This window comes from Cucumis sativus, chromosome 1 (assembly GCF_000004075.3).
Source record: "Cucumis sativus cultivar 9930 chromosome 1, Cucumber_9930_V3, whole genome shotgun sequence".
Taxonomy (NCBI): Eukaryota; Viridiplantae; Streptophyta; class Magnoliopsida; order Cucurbitales; family Cucurbitaceae; genus Cucumis; species Cucumis sativus.
In genome coordinates this window covers 15,108,730-15,125,764 of record NC_026655.2, presented here as the reverse complement: position 1 = coordinate 15,125,764, position 17,035 = coordinate 15,108,730, and the positions used below count along the sequence as shown (strand labels likewise).

Here is a 17,035-nt window from a genome sequence, read left to right as displayed (position 1 = left end):
GTTCTTGTGAGGTTTAAAATGAATTGAAATTTAGTTTACAAACGTTTGTTGTAAATAGTACTATTTTATGTTTTCTTGAATGTTTAAAAATCAGGCCTGACTTGAAGATGATTTTTTTTTTTTAATTGTTTACGTTTTGTTTTATATTAATCAAAGTCTTTATTTGTTAAAAATTATCGATCTCGACTTACTTAGAAAAGTTGGGTCGTTACAGTTGGTATCAGAGCCTAAGTTTTAGGTTATGTAGACTGACTTACGATGTAAGTCTATGTTTTTGTGTTCTTATGGCTAACGCGACCCTTCGTCTCTCGTCAGGTATGCTTGATGCTTATATGTATGGTTTATTTGCATGACCTTGCCTAAATTAAACTAGATTGCATGACGATAAAGACTTGCTTATGCTTATGATTAAGATTTTGTTAAAGAGTGTTGTTGGTGGATAATAGGAATTATGCCGCCAAGGGAAGGTGTACGTAGAGGAGGTCGTAGAGGCCGAGGTAGAGGAGAGCAGGAGGCCGAGGTAGAGGAGCAGGTCGTAATCAGCCTACTGAGGGTCAAGCTGAACAGCGAATTCCTGCTGCACCCGTGACTCACGTTGAGTTTGATGCACTGTCTGCTCACATGGAGCAGAGGTTTACAGAACTTATGACAGCTATAGCTCAAAACCAGCAGGCACCTGCAGTTCCACCTGCACCTGTAGTTCCCCCTGCACCAGCAGCCCCTCCTGCACAAGAATTACCTAACCAACTTTCTGCTGAGGCGAAACATTTGAGGGACTTTCGGAAGTATGACCCTCAGACGTTTGATGGGTCACTGGAGGATCCTACTAAAGCTGAAATGTGGTTGTCCTCTGTGGAAACCATATTTAATTACATGAGATGTCCCGAGGAGCACAGAGTTCAGTGTGCTGCTTTTCTACTGAGGGACAGAGGCATTATCTGGTGGAGGACTACAATGCGCATGCTAGGTGGAGATGTGAGGCAGATTACCTGGGATCAGTTTAAGGACTGCTTCTATACCAAGTTTTTCTCGGCTAACCTTAGAGACGCCAAAAGCCAGGAATTCTTGGAGTTGAAGCAAGGATATATGACAGTCGAGGAGTACGACCAGGAGTTTGATATGCTGTCACGTTTTGCCCCTGAGCTTGTTAGTAATGAGCAGGCTAGAGCTGATAGGTTCGTCAAGGGATTGAGAGATGAAATTAGGGGCTTTGTGCGAGCACTAAAGCCCACTACCCAAGCTGAAGCACTGCGTCTGGCAGTGGATATGAGTATTGGGAAGGATGAAAGACAGCCAAGGAGCTTTGATAAGGGATCGTCGTCGGGTCAAAAGAGAAAAGTAGAGCAGAGAACTGTAGGAGTTCCTCAGAGGAACTTGAGACCAGGCGATCCTTTTCGCAGTTTCCAGCAGAGTTCTGGCGGTGCAGGAGACACTACTCGAGAGAGGCCAGTATGTAATACGTGTGGGAAACGCCACCTGGGTCGTTGTTTGATGGGAACGAGAGTCTGTTATAAGTGCAAGCAAGAGGGACACATGGCTGATAGGTGTCCCTTGAGATCTACTGGGGCTGGATCGAGCAGTCAGGGAGAGAGACCTCCACAGCGGGGTACAATCTTTGCCACTAATAGATCAGAGGCAGAGAAGGCCGGCACAGTAGTGACAGGTACATTACCAGTGTTAGGGCATTTTGCCTTGACCTTGTTTGACTCGGGATCTTCTCATTCATTTATTTCATCGCTTTTTGTGACGCATGCATGCTTAGAGGTGGAACCCTTAGACTATGTTTTGTCAGTGTCTACACCGTCTGGAGAAATTATGTTGTCTAAGGAAAAGATTAAAGCATGTGAAATTGAGATAGCTGGTCGTGTGCTGGACGTAACCTTGTTGGTATTAGATATGCGTGACTTTGATGTAATTTTAGGTATGGATTGGCTAGCTACTAATCATGCTAGTATTGATTGTTCTCGTAAGGAAGTTGTGTTCAGTCCCCCTACTGCATCTAGCTTTAAATTCAAGGGGGTAGGAACAGTAGTACTGCCTAAAGTAATCTCAGCTATGAAAGCTAGTAAACTACTCAACCAGGGTACTTGGAGTATTTTGGCAAGTGTGGTGGATACTAGGGAAGGTGAGACTTCTTTAACTTCAGAACCTGTGGTAAGAGACTACCCAGATGTATTTCCAAAAGATCTTCCAGGACTACCGCCACATAGAGAGGTTGATTTTGCCATTGAGTTGGAGCCAAACACTACTCCTATTTCTAGAGCCCCTTATAGGATGGCTCCTGCTGAGTTGAAAGAACTGAAGGTACAGTTACAGGAATTGCTTGACAAAGGCTTTATTCGACCTAGTGTGTCACCTTGGGGTGCACCAGTATTGTTTGTGAAGAAGAAGGATGGGTCGATGCGTCTTTGCATTGACTATAGAGAGTTGAATAAAGTAACAGTCAAGAACAGATATCCTTTACCCAGAATCGATGATTTGTTCGATCAGTTACAGGGAGCCACGGTGTTCTCTAAGATTGACTTACGGTCAGGTTATCACCAGTTGAGGATTAGAGACCGTGATATTCCTAAGACTTTTCGTTCGAGGTATGGACATTATGAATTCATAGTAATGTCTTTTGGTTTGACTAATGCACCTGCTGTATTTATGGATTTGATGAACAGGGTGTTTAAGGATTTCTTGGACACTTTTGTGATAGTCTTCATTGATGATATTTTGGTTTATTCCAAGACTGAAGCCGAACATGAGGAACACTTACATAAGGTGTTAGAGACTCTTCGAGTCAATAAACTGTATGCTAAGTTCTCTAAGTGCGAATTTTGGTTGAAGCAGGTGGCTTTTCTTGGTCATGTGGTTTCCAGTGAGGGAGTTTCAGTAGACCCTGCAAAGATAGAAGCGGTTACCAGTTGGTCTCGACCCTCTACAGTTAGTGAGGTTCGTAGTTTTCTGGGTTTAGCAGGGTACTACCGGAGGTTTGTGGAGGATTTTTCACGTTTGGCTACTCCCTTGACTCAGTTGACAAGGAAGGGAACTCCGTTTGTTTGGAGTCCAGCTTGTGAGGATAGTTTTCAGAACTTAAAGCAAAGGTTAGTTACTGCACCGGTCCTTACTGTACCAGATGGATCTGGAAGTTTTGTGATTTACAGTGATGCTTCCAAGAAAGGACTGGGTTGTGTTTTGATGCAGAAAGGTAAGGTGGTTGCTTATGCCTCTCGTCAGTTGAAGAGTCACGAGCAGAACTACCCCACACATGATTTGGAGTTGGCAGCAGTGGTTTTTGCATTGAAGATATGGAGACATTACTTGTACGGTGAAAAGATACAAATCTTTACTGACCATAAGAGCCTAAAGTACTTCTTCACTCAGAAGGAGTTGAATATGAGACAGCGAAGGTGGCTCGAGTTGGTAAAAGATTATGACTGTGAGATATTGTACCATCCTGGTAAGGCGAATGTGGTGGCTGATGCTCTTAGTAGAAAAGTATCACATTCGACAGCACTCATTACTAGACAGGTACAGTTACATCGAGACTTGGAGAGAGCTGAGATTGCTGTGTCTGTGGGGAGAGTCACCTCACAGCTAGCTCAATTAACGGTGTAACCGACTCTGAGGCAGAAGATTGTTGATGCTAAGAGTAGTGATCCTTATTTGATGGAGAGACGTCGCCTTGTTGAAACAGGGCAGACTGATGAGTTCTCCATATCCTCTGATGGTGGGTTGATGTTTGAGAGACGTTTATGTGTGCCAGCGAACAGTACAGTTAAGATTGACTTACTAGATGAAGCCCATAATTCCCCATTTTCCATGCATCCTGGTAGCACGAAAATGTATCAGGATCTAAAACGATTTTATTGGTGGCGGAATATGAAAAGGGAAGTGGCGGAATTTGTTAGTAAGTGTCTAGTATGTCAGCAAGTTAAGGCACCTAGACAGAAACCAGCAGGTTTGTTACAACCTTTAAGTGTGCCAGAGTGGAAGTGGGAGAATGTGTCGATGGATTTTATTTCAGGGCTGCCTAAGACCCTGAAGGGTTTCACAGTGATTCTGGTTGTCATAGACAGGCTTACGAAATCGGCACATTTTGTACCAGGAAAATCCACTTATACTGCTAGTAAGTGGGCAGAGTTGTATTTAACTGAGATTGTGAGACTGCATGGAGTACCTGTATCGATTGTTTCTGATAGGGATGCACGGTTTACTTCCAAGTTTTGGAAGGGACTTCAGACTGCTATGGGTACGAGATTGGATTTCAGTACAGCCTTTCATCCACAGACTGATGGTCAAACTGAACGTTTGAACCAAGTTTTAGAGGATATGCTACGAGCTTGTGTTATAGAGTTTCCAGGTAGTTGGGACTCTCATCTACATTTGATGGAGTTTGCTTATAACAATAGTTTCTAGGCTACCATCGGTATGGCACCATTTGAGGCTTTGTATGGCTAATGTTGTAGAACCCCTGTTTGTTGGAGTGAGGTTGGTGAACATAGATTGGTGGGACCTGAATTAGTTCGGTCTACTAATGAGGCTATTCAAAAGATTAGAGCACGTATGCAAACAGCGCAGGGTAGACAGAAGAGTTATGCGGATGTACGGCGAAAAGACCTTAAGTTCGATGTGGGAGAAAAGGTATTCTTGAAGGTAGCACCTATGAAGGGTGTTATGCGTTTTGAGAAGAAAGGAAAGTTAAGTCCTCGTTTTGTTGGACCATTTGAGATCTTAGAGAGGGTTGGTGTTGTGGCGTATCGCTTGGCATTACCACCATCTCTCTCTGCAGTTCATAATGTTTTCCATGTTTCGATGTTGAGGAAGTATGTGGCCGATACATCTCATGTAGTGGACTATGAACCCTTGGAGATTGATGAGCATTTGAGCTATGTAGAACAACCTGTGGAGATTCTGGCTAGAGAGGTAAAGATGCTTCGTAATAGAAGCATTCCATTAGTAAAGGTTTTGTGGCAGAAACATCGAATTGAAGAGGCGACATGGGAGCGAGAAGAAGAGATGAGGACTCGTTATTCAGAGTTATTTCAGGATTAGAACTTTCGAGGACGAAAGTTTCTTAAGGAGGGAAGATTGTAATGCCCAAAGAAAAGGTAAATATATATATATATATATATATATATATATATATATATATATATATATATATATATATATTTTATTTTATTTATATATTATTTTAATATTACAAAATTTCTTTATTATTTTACTTTTCTTCTTTTTCTTTTTCTTTTCTTTTCTCCCTTCTTCTTCTGCGTGCGCGTCGATCCCTTCCCCCTTCTCTCCCGTTCGCAAACCGTCGCCTCCCTTCCCTTCCGTTTTTCTTTCCGCCGCAACCACCACCTCTATCTTCTTCTTCCCGTCCCGCCGCAGCCAATCGCAGCCAGTCGCAGCCAGCCGCCAGTCCTTTCCTTCCACTTTCTTCTTCCGTCCGCAGCCCAGCCGCGAAGCAAGATCGCGCCGTTGCCAGTCCAGATCTGCGGCGCCGTTGCTCTTCCGCCGCTGCCCAGCCGTCTCAGCCGGTTCTGTCTCTGTCGAAGCCACGGTTCTGCAACCGTCTCCGCCGTCTCTATCTCCGTCCGCGAGGCAAGTCGCACGCCTCAGTCACGAACAGCCTCGCCGACGCGCAGGTCATGCCGCATCGCACGAATTCGGCTACGTTGCCGGGCTACTCCCGTCCGCGCGTAACTGCTGTTGAACGTCCGAACCGTTCTGCCTTCGTCGATACCCGCTGTCCCATTTACGAATCGCGGACCAGTTCGCGTGCAAAAGTGTTTTGCACGATGTCTTTTGTGTAGATCCTGCGGGAACTTCTATTTAACGTCGATTGTCAAAGTCTTGTTACAAGATATTGGTAAGGATGAGATTGTTCGGTAATATGGTCTTACATTTGTAAATACATTAAGATGTGATGTTGTTTAATTGGTTGAATTGATCTTTGTTCTTGAAGGCGACATCGGTGATTTGGAGTTAGTGTCCTTGAGTTACGCCTTAAGCTTTGTTGGAGTTCGATTCTTTACTCTTGGGGTTTGTTTGTTGAAGTTAGTTCGACTAAGGAATTTTACATAAAGATCCAGGTAAGGGATTTTCTACTGGACTCAATTGTGATTGTGAACTGTGATTGTGAACTGTATGTGTGTTGAATGTATACTGGGGTTGACTTGAAAATATATATGAATGTATATGAATTGAAGTAGACTTGACGTCGAATGTATGTCGGTGATTGTCATGGAATCTATATATAAATGTGTGTATGTGGACAAGACGGAGATTGTAGAGATTGTGTTTGTATGAGATTCTCGTTTAGATTGGGTGTATGATTACGCTAAAGTATGACTGTGTGCTGGTGAACTGAGGGGTGCATTGACTGTATAGTGGATTGACTGATGTATTAGCATATTATTGACAGACATATGACTGTAGTAAAATAAGTTGACTGTTAGGATGTTGAAAGAAATAACTTTTGTGACTTGAAGTAACTGAAAGATGGGTTGAATGGAATGAGGGGATAAATTGTTAGATTGTATTGGGATGTTTACCTTGTAGGTGTCCCACGGGATCACCAATTTATTGTGCACCTTCGGGAGCATTTGACTGATATGTGTTTCTGGCAGAACACTAGACTGATATGTACGTCCCTCGGGGCGTTAGACTGATATGTACGTCCCTCGGGGCGTTAGACTGAGATATGTATCCTACGGGATCACAAGACTGTGACTGTACAGGGTGTCCCAATAGATCGTTAATAATTTATTTTCTCCTGACGGGACCAGTAGAGGGTCTCTTACTGAGTATTTAAAATACTCACCCTTCTTATGTTTAATTTTCAGGCAAAGGTAATAAAGGCGGCAAACAGGCGAGGGGCAGGAAGGAAGCGTGATGCCATAGAAAACGTGTTTTTGCTCCGCTTATGGGTTCTTGTGAGGTTTAAAATGAATTGAAATTTAGTTTACAAACGTTTGTTGTAAATAGTACTATTTTATGTTTTCTTGAATGTTTAAAAATCAGGCCTGACTTGAAGATGTTTTTTTTTTTAATTGTTTACATTTTGTTTTATATTAATCAAAGTCTTTATTTGTTAAAAATTAACGATCTCGACTTACTTAGAAAAGTTGGATCGTTACAGTTGGTATCAGAGCCTAAGTTTTAGGTTCTGTAGACCGACTTACGATGTAAGTCTATGTTTTTGTGTCCCTATGGCTAACGCGACCCTTCGTCTCTCGTCAGGTATGCTTTATGCTTATATGTATGGTTTATGTATATGACCTTGCCTAAGTTAAACTAGAATTACATGAATGTTCTGATTTAATGGTGAAAGATTTAATGGTGAAATTTAGGAAAAATGTTGTCATGTAGAGGTGTTCAAAGGAGTGGTCGAGTAGTAGAAAAGTAAGACGTTGTTAGCGAAATTGTCTGTTTTGTGATTGGAAATCTAAGAAAAATACGTTATGTAGGTGGTTTTAACGAGGACTAAATACACGGTCAAGTTTATACGAAACACATTAAATGGTTTTAGAATGGAGGTATTGGAAAAGAAACAAGGAAGATGAGCATGGTTGTCTTGATGTGACTTTAAGAAACAATTTTGAGTTTCTCGTGAATGAAAAGTTACTAGTTTGGAGTTTGAAAATTGGAATGTAGTTTAACCATGTAAACATAAAATGTTCAGCGCAAATGTAGTTTCTAATCCTTCTCCAGAGGCTAGTTTCAAGTACAAAGAGGTTGGAACTATCGTTTCGCTAAAAGTTATCCCAGCTATGAAGGTTAGTAAGTTGCTTGACCAGGGTACCTGTTGTATTTGACTAGTGTGGTAGACACCAGAGAAGTCGATGTTTCTTTGTTATTTGAATTAGTGGTGAAAAAGTATTATGATATTTTTCTAGAAGAGTTTCTAAGATTACCGCGCTAAACAGAAATTGGTCTTGCTATTGAGATAGAGTTAGACTCGTTCCTATATCTAAAGCTTCATACAAAATGGCCCCAACAGAGTTGAAAGATTTGAAGGTGCAATTGAAAGAAATGTTTGACAAGGACTACATTCGACGAAGTATGTTATCTTGGGGTGCACCAATTTTTGTTTATTAAGAAGAAAGATGGGTCGATGCACTTATGTTTTGATTGTAGAAAGTTGAATAAGGTGTCGGTTAAGAATAAATATCTTTTACCAATGAATGAGGATTTGTTTGATCAACTGCAATAAGTCCGTGTTTTTTAAGATTGAATTACATTAAGGTTATGACTTGTTGAGGATTAGAGAACAGTGACATTCCTATGGCAGATTTTCGTTCGTGATATGGACATCATGAGTTCATTATGATGTCTTTTGAGTTGGCAAATGCTCAAACAATGTTTACGACTTGATGAACAAAGTGTTTAACGATCTCTTAGACACTTTCGTGATTGTATCTATTGACGATATCTTAATTTATTCCAAAATAGAGACAGCGCATGAGGAGCATTTAACATGGTTTTAGAGGCTCTTCGAGTCAACAAATTGTATGCAAAGTTTTCAAAATGTGAGTTTTGGATGAGGCCAAGTATCTTTCCAAGCCATGTGGTATCTAGAGATGACATTTATGTGGATCTCATAAAAGATTGAAGTCGTTACCAGTTAGCCTCAACCTTTCATAGTCAGTGAGGTTCGTAGTCTTTTTGGGTTCAGCAGGTTATTACTAACGGTTTGTATAAGAATTTTCTCGTATAGCTACTCCTTTGACTCAGTTAACTAAGAAAAGGGACTCTGTTTGTTTGGGACAAAGCCTATGAGGATAGTGTTCAGAATCTTAAGCAGAAGCTTGTACAACTCCCGTGCTTACCGTACATGATGGTTCAGAAAGTTTCGTAATTTATAGTGATGCTTTTAGGAAAGTTTAAAAAGGTATTATGATTCAACAAGTTAAAGTAGTTGCTTGTACTCCTCGTCAGTTGAAGAGTCATGAGGAAAATTGTCCAACTTATGATATGGAATTGACAGTTGTGGTTTTTACATTAATGATTTGAAGGCACTATATGTATGATGAAAAGATATAGATATTTTCTAACCAAAAGAGTATAAAATACTTTTTCACTCAAAAAGAAGTTGAGTATGAGATAGCAAAGATGGTTTCAGTTAGTAAATGACTATGATTGTGAGATTTTGTACCATCTAGGTAAGGCGAATGTGGAAGTTGGTGCTCTTTGTAGAAAAGTATCACATTTTGACAGCACTTATTACCAGACAGGTTTCATTAGACAAAAACCACGAGAGAGCTGAGATTGTAGTTTTAGTGGGGGAAGTCACCTCACAGTTAGCTCAGTTGTCAGTACATCCGATCTTGAGACAAAGAATTCTTGTGGTTCAATTCATTGATCCTTATTTGATTGAGAAGCATTGCCTAGTAGAAGTAGGGCAAGTTAAGGAGTTTTCCATATCCTTTGATGATGAACTTATGTTTGAGAGAGAATTATGTGAGCCAACAGAAAATGCAATTAAGACAACGTTATTGGTTGAGACTCATAGTTTCCCATTTCTCATGCATCCAAGTAGCACAAAAATGTATCCGGATCTGAAAAGAGTTTGTTACTAGCGTAATATGAAGAGAGAAATGGAAGATCTTTTTAGTAAGTGCTTGGTGTGCTAGCAGGTTAAAGCACCAAGATAGAAACCAACAGGTTTGTTGCAACCTTTGAGTATATTAGAGTGGAAGTGGGAGAATGTATCTATGAATTTTATTATATAATTGCCTAAAACCCTGAAGGGTTACACAGTGATTTGGGTTATTGTCGATAGGCTTACGAAATCGACACATTTCATTTCAAAAAAAAAAAAATCCACTTATACTACTAGTAAATGAGCATAATTATATTTGATTGAGATTGTGAGACTACATGGAGTGCCCGTATTGATTGTCTCTAACAGAGATGCACTTTTTACTTCCAAGTTTTGGAAGGGACTTTAGACTGCCATGGGAACGAGGTTAGATTTCTAGTACAACCTTTCACCCACAGACTGATGGCCAAACTGAACGTTTGAACCAAGTTTTAGAGGATATGCTACGAGCTTGTGTTCTAGAGTTTCCAGGTAGTTGGGACTCTCACTTACATTTGATGGAGTTTGCTTATAATAACAGTTTTCAGGTTACCATTGGCATGACACCGTTTGAAGCTTTGTATGGTAAATGTTGTAGAACTTCTGTTTGTTGGAATGAGGTTGGTGAACAGAGATTGATGGGTTATGAGTTGGTTTAGTCTACTAATGAGTTTATTCAGAATATTAGAGTACTTATGCAAACAACGCAAAGTAGAAAAAAAAAAGTTATGCAGATCTGAGGTGAAAGAACCTTGAGTTTGATGTGGGAGATAAGGTGTTCTTGCAGGTAGCAACTATGAAGGATGTTATGCATTTTGAGAAGAAAGTGAAGTTAAATCCTCGTTTTGTTGGACCGTTTGAGATTTTAAAGAGAATTGGTGTTGTGGCATATCGTTTAGCATTACCACCATTTCTCTCTCCATTTCTCTCTGCAATTCATAATGTTTTCCATGTTTTCCATGTTTCGATGTTGAGAAAGTATGTGGCAGATCCATCTCATGTAGTGGACTATGAACCACTAGAGATTGACGAGAATTTGAGCTATGTGGTGCAACCAGTTGAGATTCTGGTTAGAGAAGTGATGATGCTTCGTAATAGAGGAATTTCATTAGTAAAAGTATTGTGGCAGAATCATCGAGTTAAAGAAGCGACATGAGAACGAGAAGATGATATGAGAGCTCATTACCCAGGGATATTATAGAGTTGTTGAGAATTAGTACTTTCAAGGATGAAAGTTTCTAAAAGGAGGGAAAGATTGTAACATCCCAAAATTTAAGGTAATTTTAAATTTAATTTATCTTAATGGAATTGAATTTAAGTTGGAATTATTTGGGTGTTATTTTAGATAAATTAAGAGATTTGTTTGTTTTGTGAAGATTATAATTAATTGAATATTTATGGAAGAATATCTAATTAATTATGAAAATTGATTTTTTTTATATTGTTATGGATGAATAAAAGAGAATGATCTTGGTAATTTATTTTAGGATTTTGAGTATAGATATATGTGTTTGATGTTATGGAAGGATGAGAAAATTATATTATTGGAAATAATATAATTAGTTTGAATAATCTAAAATTTTGTTATTTTAAAGAAGGGATAAAAAGTTGGAATTGATAGTATTTAATGAAGAGAGAGAATGTTTGTTTTGGGAAGAGGAAAAGTAAAGGAAACAGAAAAGTAATAATAATATATTATAATTATATTATTATTATTAATAATTCTATTTTAAGAAAAAAAAAGAAAAAAGAATAATAATAAAAGAAAGGAAAAAGAAAGAAAAAAATATACTTATAATATTTTATTTTATTTTTCTCTTTTCCTATTCATCTTCTTCCTTTCTCTTCCTGTTCAACGTACGACCACAACCATCTCTTTTCCTTTCTCTTTTCTTTCTTCTTTTTTCTTCCTCTTTTCTTTTCGTTTTCTACGGCCGGCCACCCCAAATTTCTCTTCTTCCGTTTCTCTTTCTTTTCTACCATACCCAGCTGCCGCTGCAGCCTCTCCGTCTGCAACCGTCGGCCGCCATCTCCGGTTCGCGAAGCAACCTTGCAGCAGTCGTCCCGCGCGCCAATCTGCCGTCTCCATCGCCGATTCTGTCTCCGTCGACCACGCTCCCCGCTCACAACCGCCGCTCCACCTGCTATCGACGTCGGCCGACTAGTTGCTGTATAACCGTTCAGATTTGCTGTAACCGTTCAGATTCGCGGTCTGTTCGCGACGTGTCTCCATCTGTGAAGGCCCAGCCGCCACGTTCCCTTTGGCCGACCGCTAACCGACCCACACTTAGGATTTTGCTGCGAGTTCGAGTCGGGCGTTGAGGTGTTGGGAGTAACGTTAGGCTCCCTTACATTCACAACCAGATTGTGAATTGTTGAAGGTTCAGTTCGCCATTATATCGATGAGTTGAAACTTACGTTGAGGAAAATAAGTGGGATATGTATCGTGAAAGTAATTGAATTTTATGTTGTTATGCTTAGGATGTTAGTTGATTAAGGAGCTTCCCTAACTTTCAGGTAAGGGATTTTCTACTGGGCTCAATTGTGATTGTGAACTGTATGTGTGTTGAATGTATACTGTGGTTTGACTGAAAATATATATGAATGCATGTGAATTGAAGTAGACATAACGTCCAATGTATATCGTGAATGTCATGGAAGATATATATAAGTGTGTGTATGTGGACATGACGAAGATTGTAGATTGTGTTGGTATGAGATGTAGGCTACGAAACTTTGTGATTCTCGTTTAGATTGGGTGTACGATTACGCTAAAGTATGATTGTGTGCTGGTGAACTGAGGGGTGTATTGACTGTATAGTTGATTGACTGACGTATTAGTATATTATTGACGGACAGATGACTAAAGTAAAGTAAGTTGACTGTTAGGACGTTGAGAGAAAAAATTTTATGTTTTGAAGCAACTGAAGGATGGATTGAATGGAATGAGGGGAAAATTGTTAGATTTATTGGGATGTGTACCTTGTAGGTGTCCCACGGGATCACCAATTTATTTTGCACCTTCGGGAGCATTAGACTGATATGTGTTTCTGCAGAAGCACTAGACTTATATGTACGTCCCTCGGGGCGTTAGACTGAGATGTGTATCCTACGGGATCACAAGACTGTGACTGTACAGGGTGTCCCAATAGATCGTTAATAATTTATTTTCTCCTGACGGGACCAGTAGAGGGTCTCTTATTGAGTATTTAAAATACTCACCCTTCTTATGTTTAATTTTCAGGCAAAGGTAATAAAGGCGGCAAACAGACGAGGGGCAGGAAGGAAGCATGATGCCATAGGAAACGTGTTTTTGCTCCGCTTATGGGTTCTTGTGAGGTTTAAAATGAATTAAAATTTAGTTTACAAACGTTTGTTGTAAATAGTACTATTTTATGTTTTCTTGAATGTTTAAAAATCAGGCCTGACTTGAAGATGTTTTTTTTTTTTAATTGTTTACGTTTTGTTTTATATTAATCAAAGTCTTTATTTGTTAAAAATTAACGATCTCGACTTACTTAGAAAAGTTGGGTCGTTACATATATATTCATTAATAATTAATATTTAAAATATATATTTATATAGTAAATACTACTAAAACAGTAAAATACACATTCTTAGTGTATATATAATATGCAGTGAGAATATCATACATACATATTCTCACTTCGTATAATTATATACCTTCTATTTGTCATATATTTTTTAAATGAACAATATATACTATAATATACTCGTAAATTATAATATGTTTATGATGTGATTTAATATATAGATACACCTTATTTACAACATAAATATTTAGTGACATATAATTCTACATAATTTATAGTTGAATTTCAATATATATCACTACATAGACAGGTGATGTTATCAATACAACTTGTCATTTACGTTTTGATTATGTCATTCTTCTCCTTTATAATTAATATTATTTCAAACATAATGTATTATTTACTACGTAAGATATGAATATTTAAATAAAATAAATAAATAAATTGATATAAGAACATTTCACTAATAAAATATACATTATATTATTCAATATATACTATAATTATATAAAATATATGAAAAATAATGCAAAATAAAAAAGGACAATTTTTTAGAAAAATCATAAAAAGCAAACTAAGGACAATTTTTATTATTAATATTACTTTAATAGAATTTAATCCATATTTTCATAGAATATTTAATAAATGAAAATCTTAAACGTGGTTCTCTTTTCTTTTTATTTTTAATATATTATTAAATAATAAAAAGAGTAAATTGGTCATTTTTACTCTATATTTGTATAAAATATTAGTCAATTTATAATATTTTTGAAAATTTTAAAAAATTTATTGCAATTTTGTAACATGGTATACAATTTGAGTACACTTAGATAAAAATTCAAAGAAAAAAAAAATAATTTCACATTATATAAGATCAAGTCTGAACGGTATAAATTGAACCGCTTGTTAAAACCGAATCAAACCACACCATTTATGTACAAAACAAAAAACACAGTTTGTTGCTGTCTCAAATAGTCCAAACCGAATTTAAAATGGTTCGGTCTATTTCAGCTTCAGTCTTCTGGAATTCAAGGAAATTTTGATCTTCCAAGTCTTCAATATTTCAGAAGATGATGATCTCGAAGTTGATAAGAACTTGCACGTCTTGAGAGCTCTATAGAAGTTTGAATCTTCAATTCTTCAAAGCTTCAGTACTTCAGAGCTTCATTTCTTCCTTCAACAAAAGATCTCTCGAATGAATGACAAAGGTCTCTACTTATAGAGAAAATTTGTGGACTTTATGTGGGCTTGGACCCATTTGCTTGTTGAGTTGTTGAGCTTGGACTTGGGCTTGGGCCCATTTTCTTAGTGGCCTAGGCCCCTTTGTTTGGCCTGATTTTTTATCAGGGGCTTGAATTGGGTTGGAAAACTTGACTACGCCAAATCCAATCAAATTATAATCATCACAACTTGGGTGCGACGACGTGGTGTAATTTCATTGGTTGAAATTTCTTGCTCAACAATTACATTTATACTACTCCATAATACATATATATTATGTGATTTGTTACATATATACTACCTCATTATGTAATATTGCTTAGAGATATATACAATCAGACATATATAGTGACATACAATGATCGAAAATATTTTTCAATTCAATCTGTTCTTTATTTTTTTGTTTATCTTATAGTAATATTATGTTGTTAGTCATATAAACATTTATATCTTAAGTATGTTGTAACAACATGTAGTAAACTATATATTCATTAATAATTAATATTTAAAATATATATTTATATAGTAAATACTATTAAAACAGTAAAATACACATTCTTAGTGTATATATAATATGTAGTGAGAATATCATACATACATATTCTCACTTCGTATAATTATATACCTTCTATTTGTCATATATTTTTTAAATAAACAATATATACTATAATATACTCGTAAATTATAATATGTTTATGATGTGATTTAATATATAGATACACCTTATTTACAACATAAATATTTAGTGACATATAGTTCTACATAATTTATAGTTGAATTTCAATATATATCTGTAACGACCCAACTTTTATAGGTAAGTCGAGGTCATTAATTTTTAACAAAAGACTTTGGTTGATACAAAATGAAACGTAAGTCAATTTAAAAACAATTTATGTCAGGCCTGATTTTCAAATATTCAAGAAAACTTAAAAATAACACTATTTACAAATAAAAGTTTGTAAACTAAGTTTTAGTACATCTTAAACCTCAAAAGAAACCATAAGCGGAAGCAAAATGACACATTTCCTATGGCAATCACGCTTCCTTCCTGCCCCTCGCCGGTTTGCCACCTTTATATATATTTTTACCTTTGGGACTTTACATTCTTCCCCCCTTAAGAAACTTTCGTCCTCGAAAGTTCTAATCCTGAAATAACTCTGAATAACGAGTCCTCATCTCTTCTTCTCGCTCCCATGTCGCCTCTTCAATTCGATGATTTTGCCACAAAACCTTTACTAATGGAATGCTTCTATTACGAAGCATCTTTACCTCTCTAGCCAGAATCTCCACAGGTTGTTCTACATAGCTCAAATGCTCATCAATCTCCAAGGGTTCATAGTCTACTACATGAGATGTATCGGCCACATACTTCCTCAACATCGAAACATGGAAAACATTATGAACTGCAGAGAGAGATGGTGGTAATGCCAAGCGATACGCCACAACACCAACCCTCTCTAAGATCTCAAATGGTCCAACAAAACGAGGACTTAACTTTCCTTTCTTCTCAAAACGCATAACACCCTTCATAGGTGCTACCTTCAAGAATACCTTTTCTCCCACATCGAACTTAAGGTCTTTGCGCCGTACATCCGCATAAAACTCTTCTGTCTACTCTGCGCTGTTTGCATAAGTGCTCTAATCTTTTGAATAGCCTCATTAGTAGACCGAACTAATTCAGGTCCCATCAATCTATGTTCACCAACCTCACTCCAACAAAACAGGGGTTCTACAACATTTGCCATACAAAGCCTCAAATGGTGCTATACCGATGGTAGCCTGAAAACTGTTGTTATAAGCAAACTCCATCAAATGTAGATGAGAGTCCCAACTACCTGGAAACTCTATAACACAAGCTCGTAGCATATCCTCTAAAACTTGGTTCAAACGTTCAGTTTGACCATCAGTCTGTGGATGAAAAGCTGTACTGAAATCCAACCTCGTACCCATAGCAGTCTGAAGTCCCTTCCAAAACTTGGAAGTAAACCGTGCATCCCTATCAGAAACAATCGATACAGGCACTCCATGAAGTCTCACAATCTCAGTTAAATACAACTCTGCCCACTTACTAGCAGTATAAGTGGATTTCCCTGGTACAAAATGTGCCGATTTCGTAAGCCTGTCTATGACAACCAAAATCACTGTGAAACCCTTCAGGGTCTTAGGCAGCCCTGAAATAAAATTCATCGACACATTCTCCCACTTCCACTCTGGCACACTTAAGGGTTGTAAGAAACCTGCTGGTTTCTGTCTAGGTGCCTTAACTTGCTGACATACTAGACACTTACTAACAAATTCCGCCACTTCCCTTTTCATATTCCGCCACCAATAAAATCGTTTTAGATCCTGATACATTTTCGTGCTACCAGAATGCATTGAAAATGGGGAATTATGGGCTTCATCTAGTAAGTCAATCTTAACTGTACTGTTCGCTGGCACACACAAACGTCTTTCAAACATCAACCCACCATCAGAGGATATGGAGAACTCATCAGTCTGCCCTGTTTCAACAAGGCGACGTCTCTCCATCAAATAAGGATCACTACTCTGAGCATCAACAATCTTCTGCCTCAGAGTCGGTTGCACTGTTAATTGAGCCAGCTGTGAGGTGACTCTCCCCACAGACACTGCAATCTCAGCTCTCTCCAAGTCTCGATGCAATGGTACCTGTCTAGTAATGAGTGCTGCC

The 17,035-nt window shown here is 38.0% G+C and overlaps 2 protein-coding genes across 2 annotated transcripts; one reads left to right on the top strand and one right to left on the bottom strand.

The window, feature by feature from the left end:
- Nucleotides 1–514: 514 nt before the first annotated feature.
- On the top strand, nt 515–12,972 carry LOC116404788. The gene is made up of 3 exons (XM_031888256.1): nt 515–1,663; nt 6,834–6,839; nt 12,816–12,972. Exons 1-3 carry the CDS (start codon nt 622–624, stop codon nt 12,863–12,865), a joined length of 1,098 nt encoding a protein of 365 aa, XP_031744116.1. The 5' UTR covers nt 515–621; the 3' UTR covers nt 12,866–12,972.
- Nucleotides 12,973–15,486: 2,514 nt separating this feature from the next.
- LOC116404138 lies at nt 15,487–15,864 on the bottom strand. The gene has a single exon (XM_031886397.1). The coding sequence runs from the start codon at nt 15,862–15,864 to the stop codon at nt 15,487–15,489; it is 378 nt and encodes a 125-aa protein (XP_031742257.1).
- Nucleotides 15,865–17,035: the final 1,171 nt, after the last annotated feature.

What these genes read in the sequence shown, in the direction of transcription:
- LOC116404788 (XM_031888256.1), top strand. Translation starts at nt 622, where the DNA reads ATGGAGCAGAGGTTTACAGAACTTATGACAGCTATAGCTCAAAACCAG.
- LOC116404138 (XM_031886397.1), bottom strand. Translation starts at nt 15,864, where the DNA reads ATGCGTTTTGAGAAGAAAGGAAAGTTAAGTCCTCGTTTTGTTGGACCA.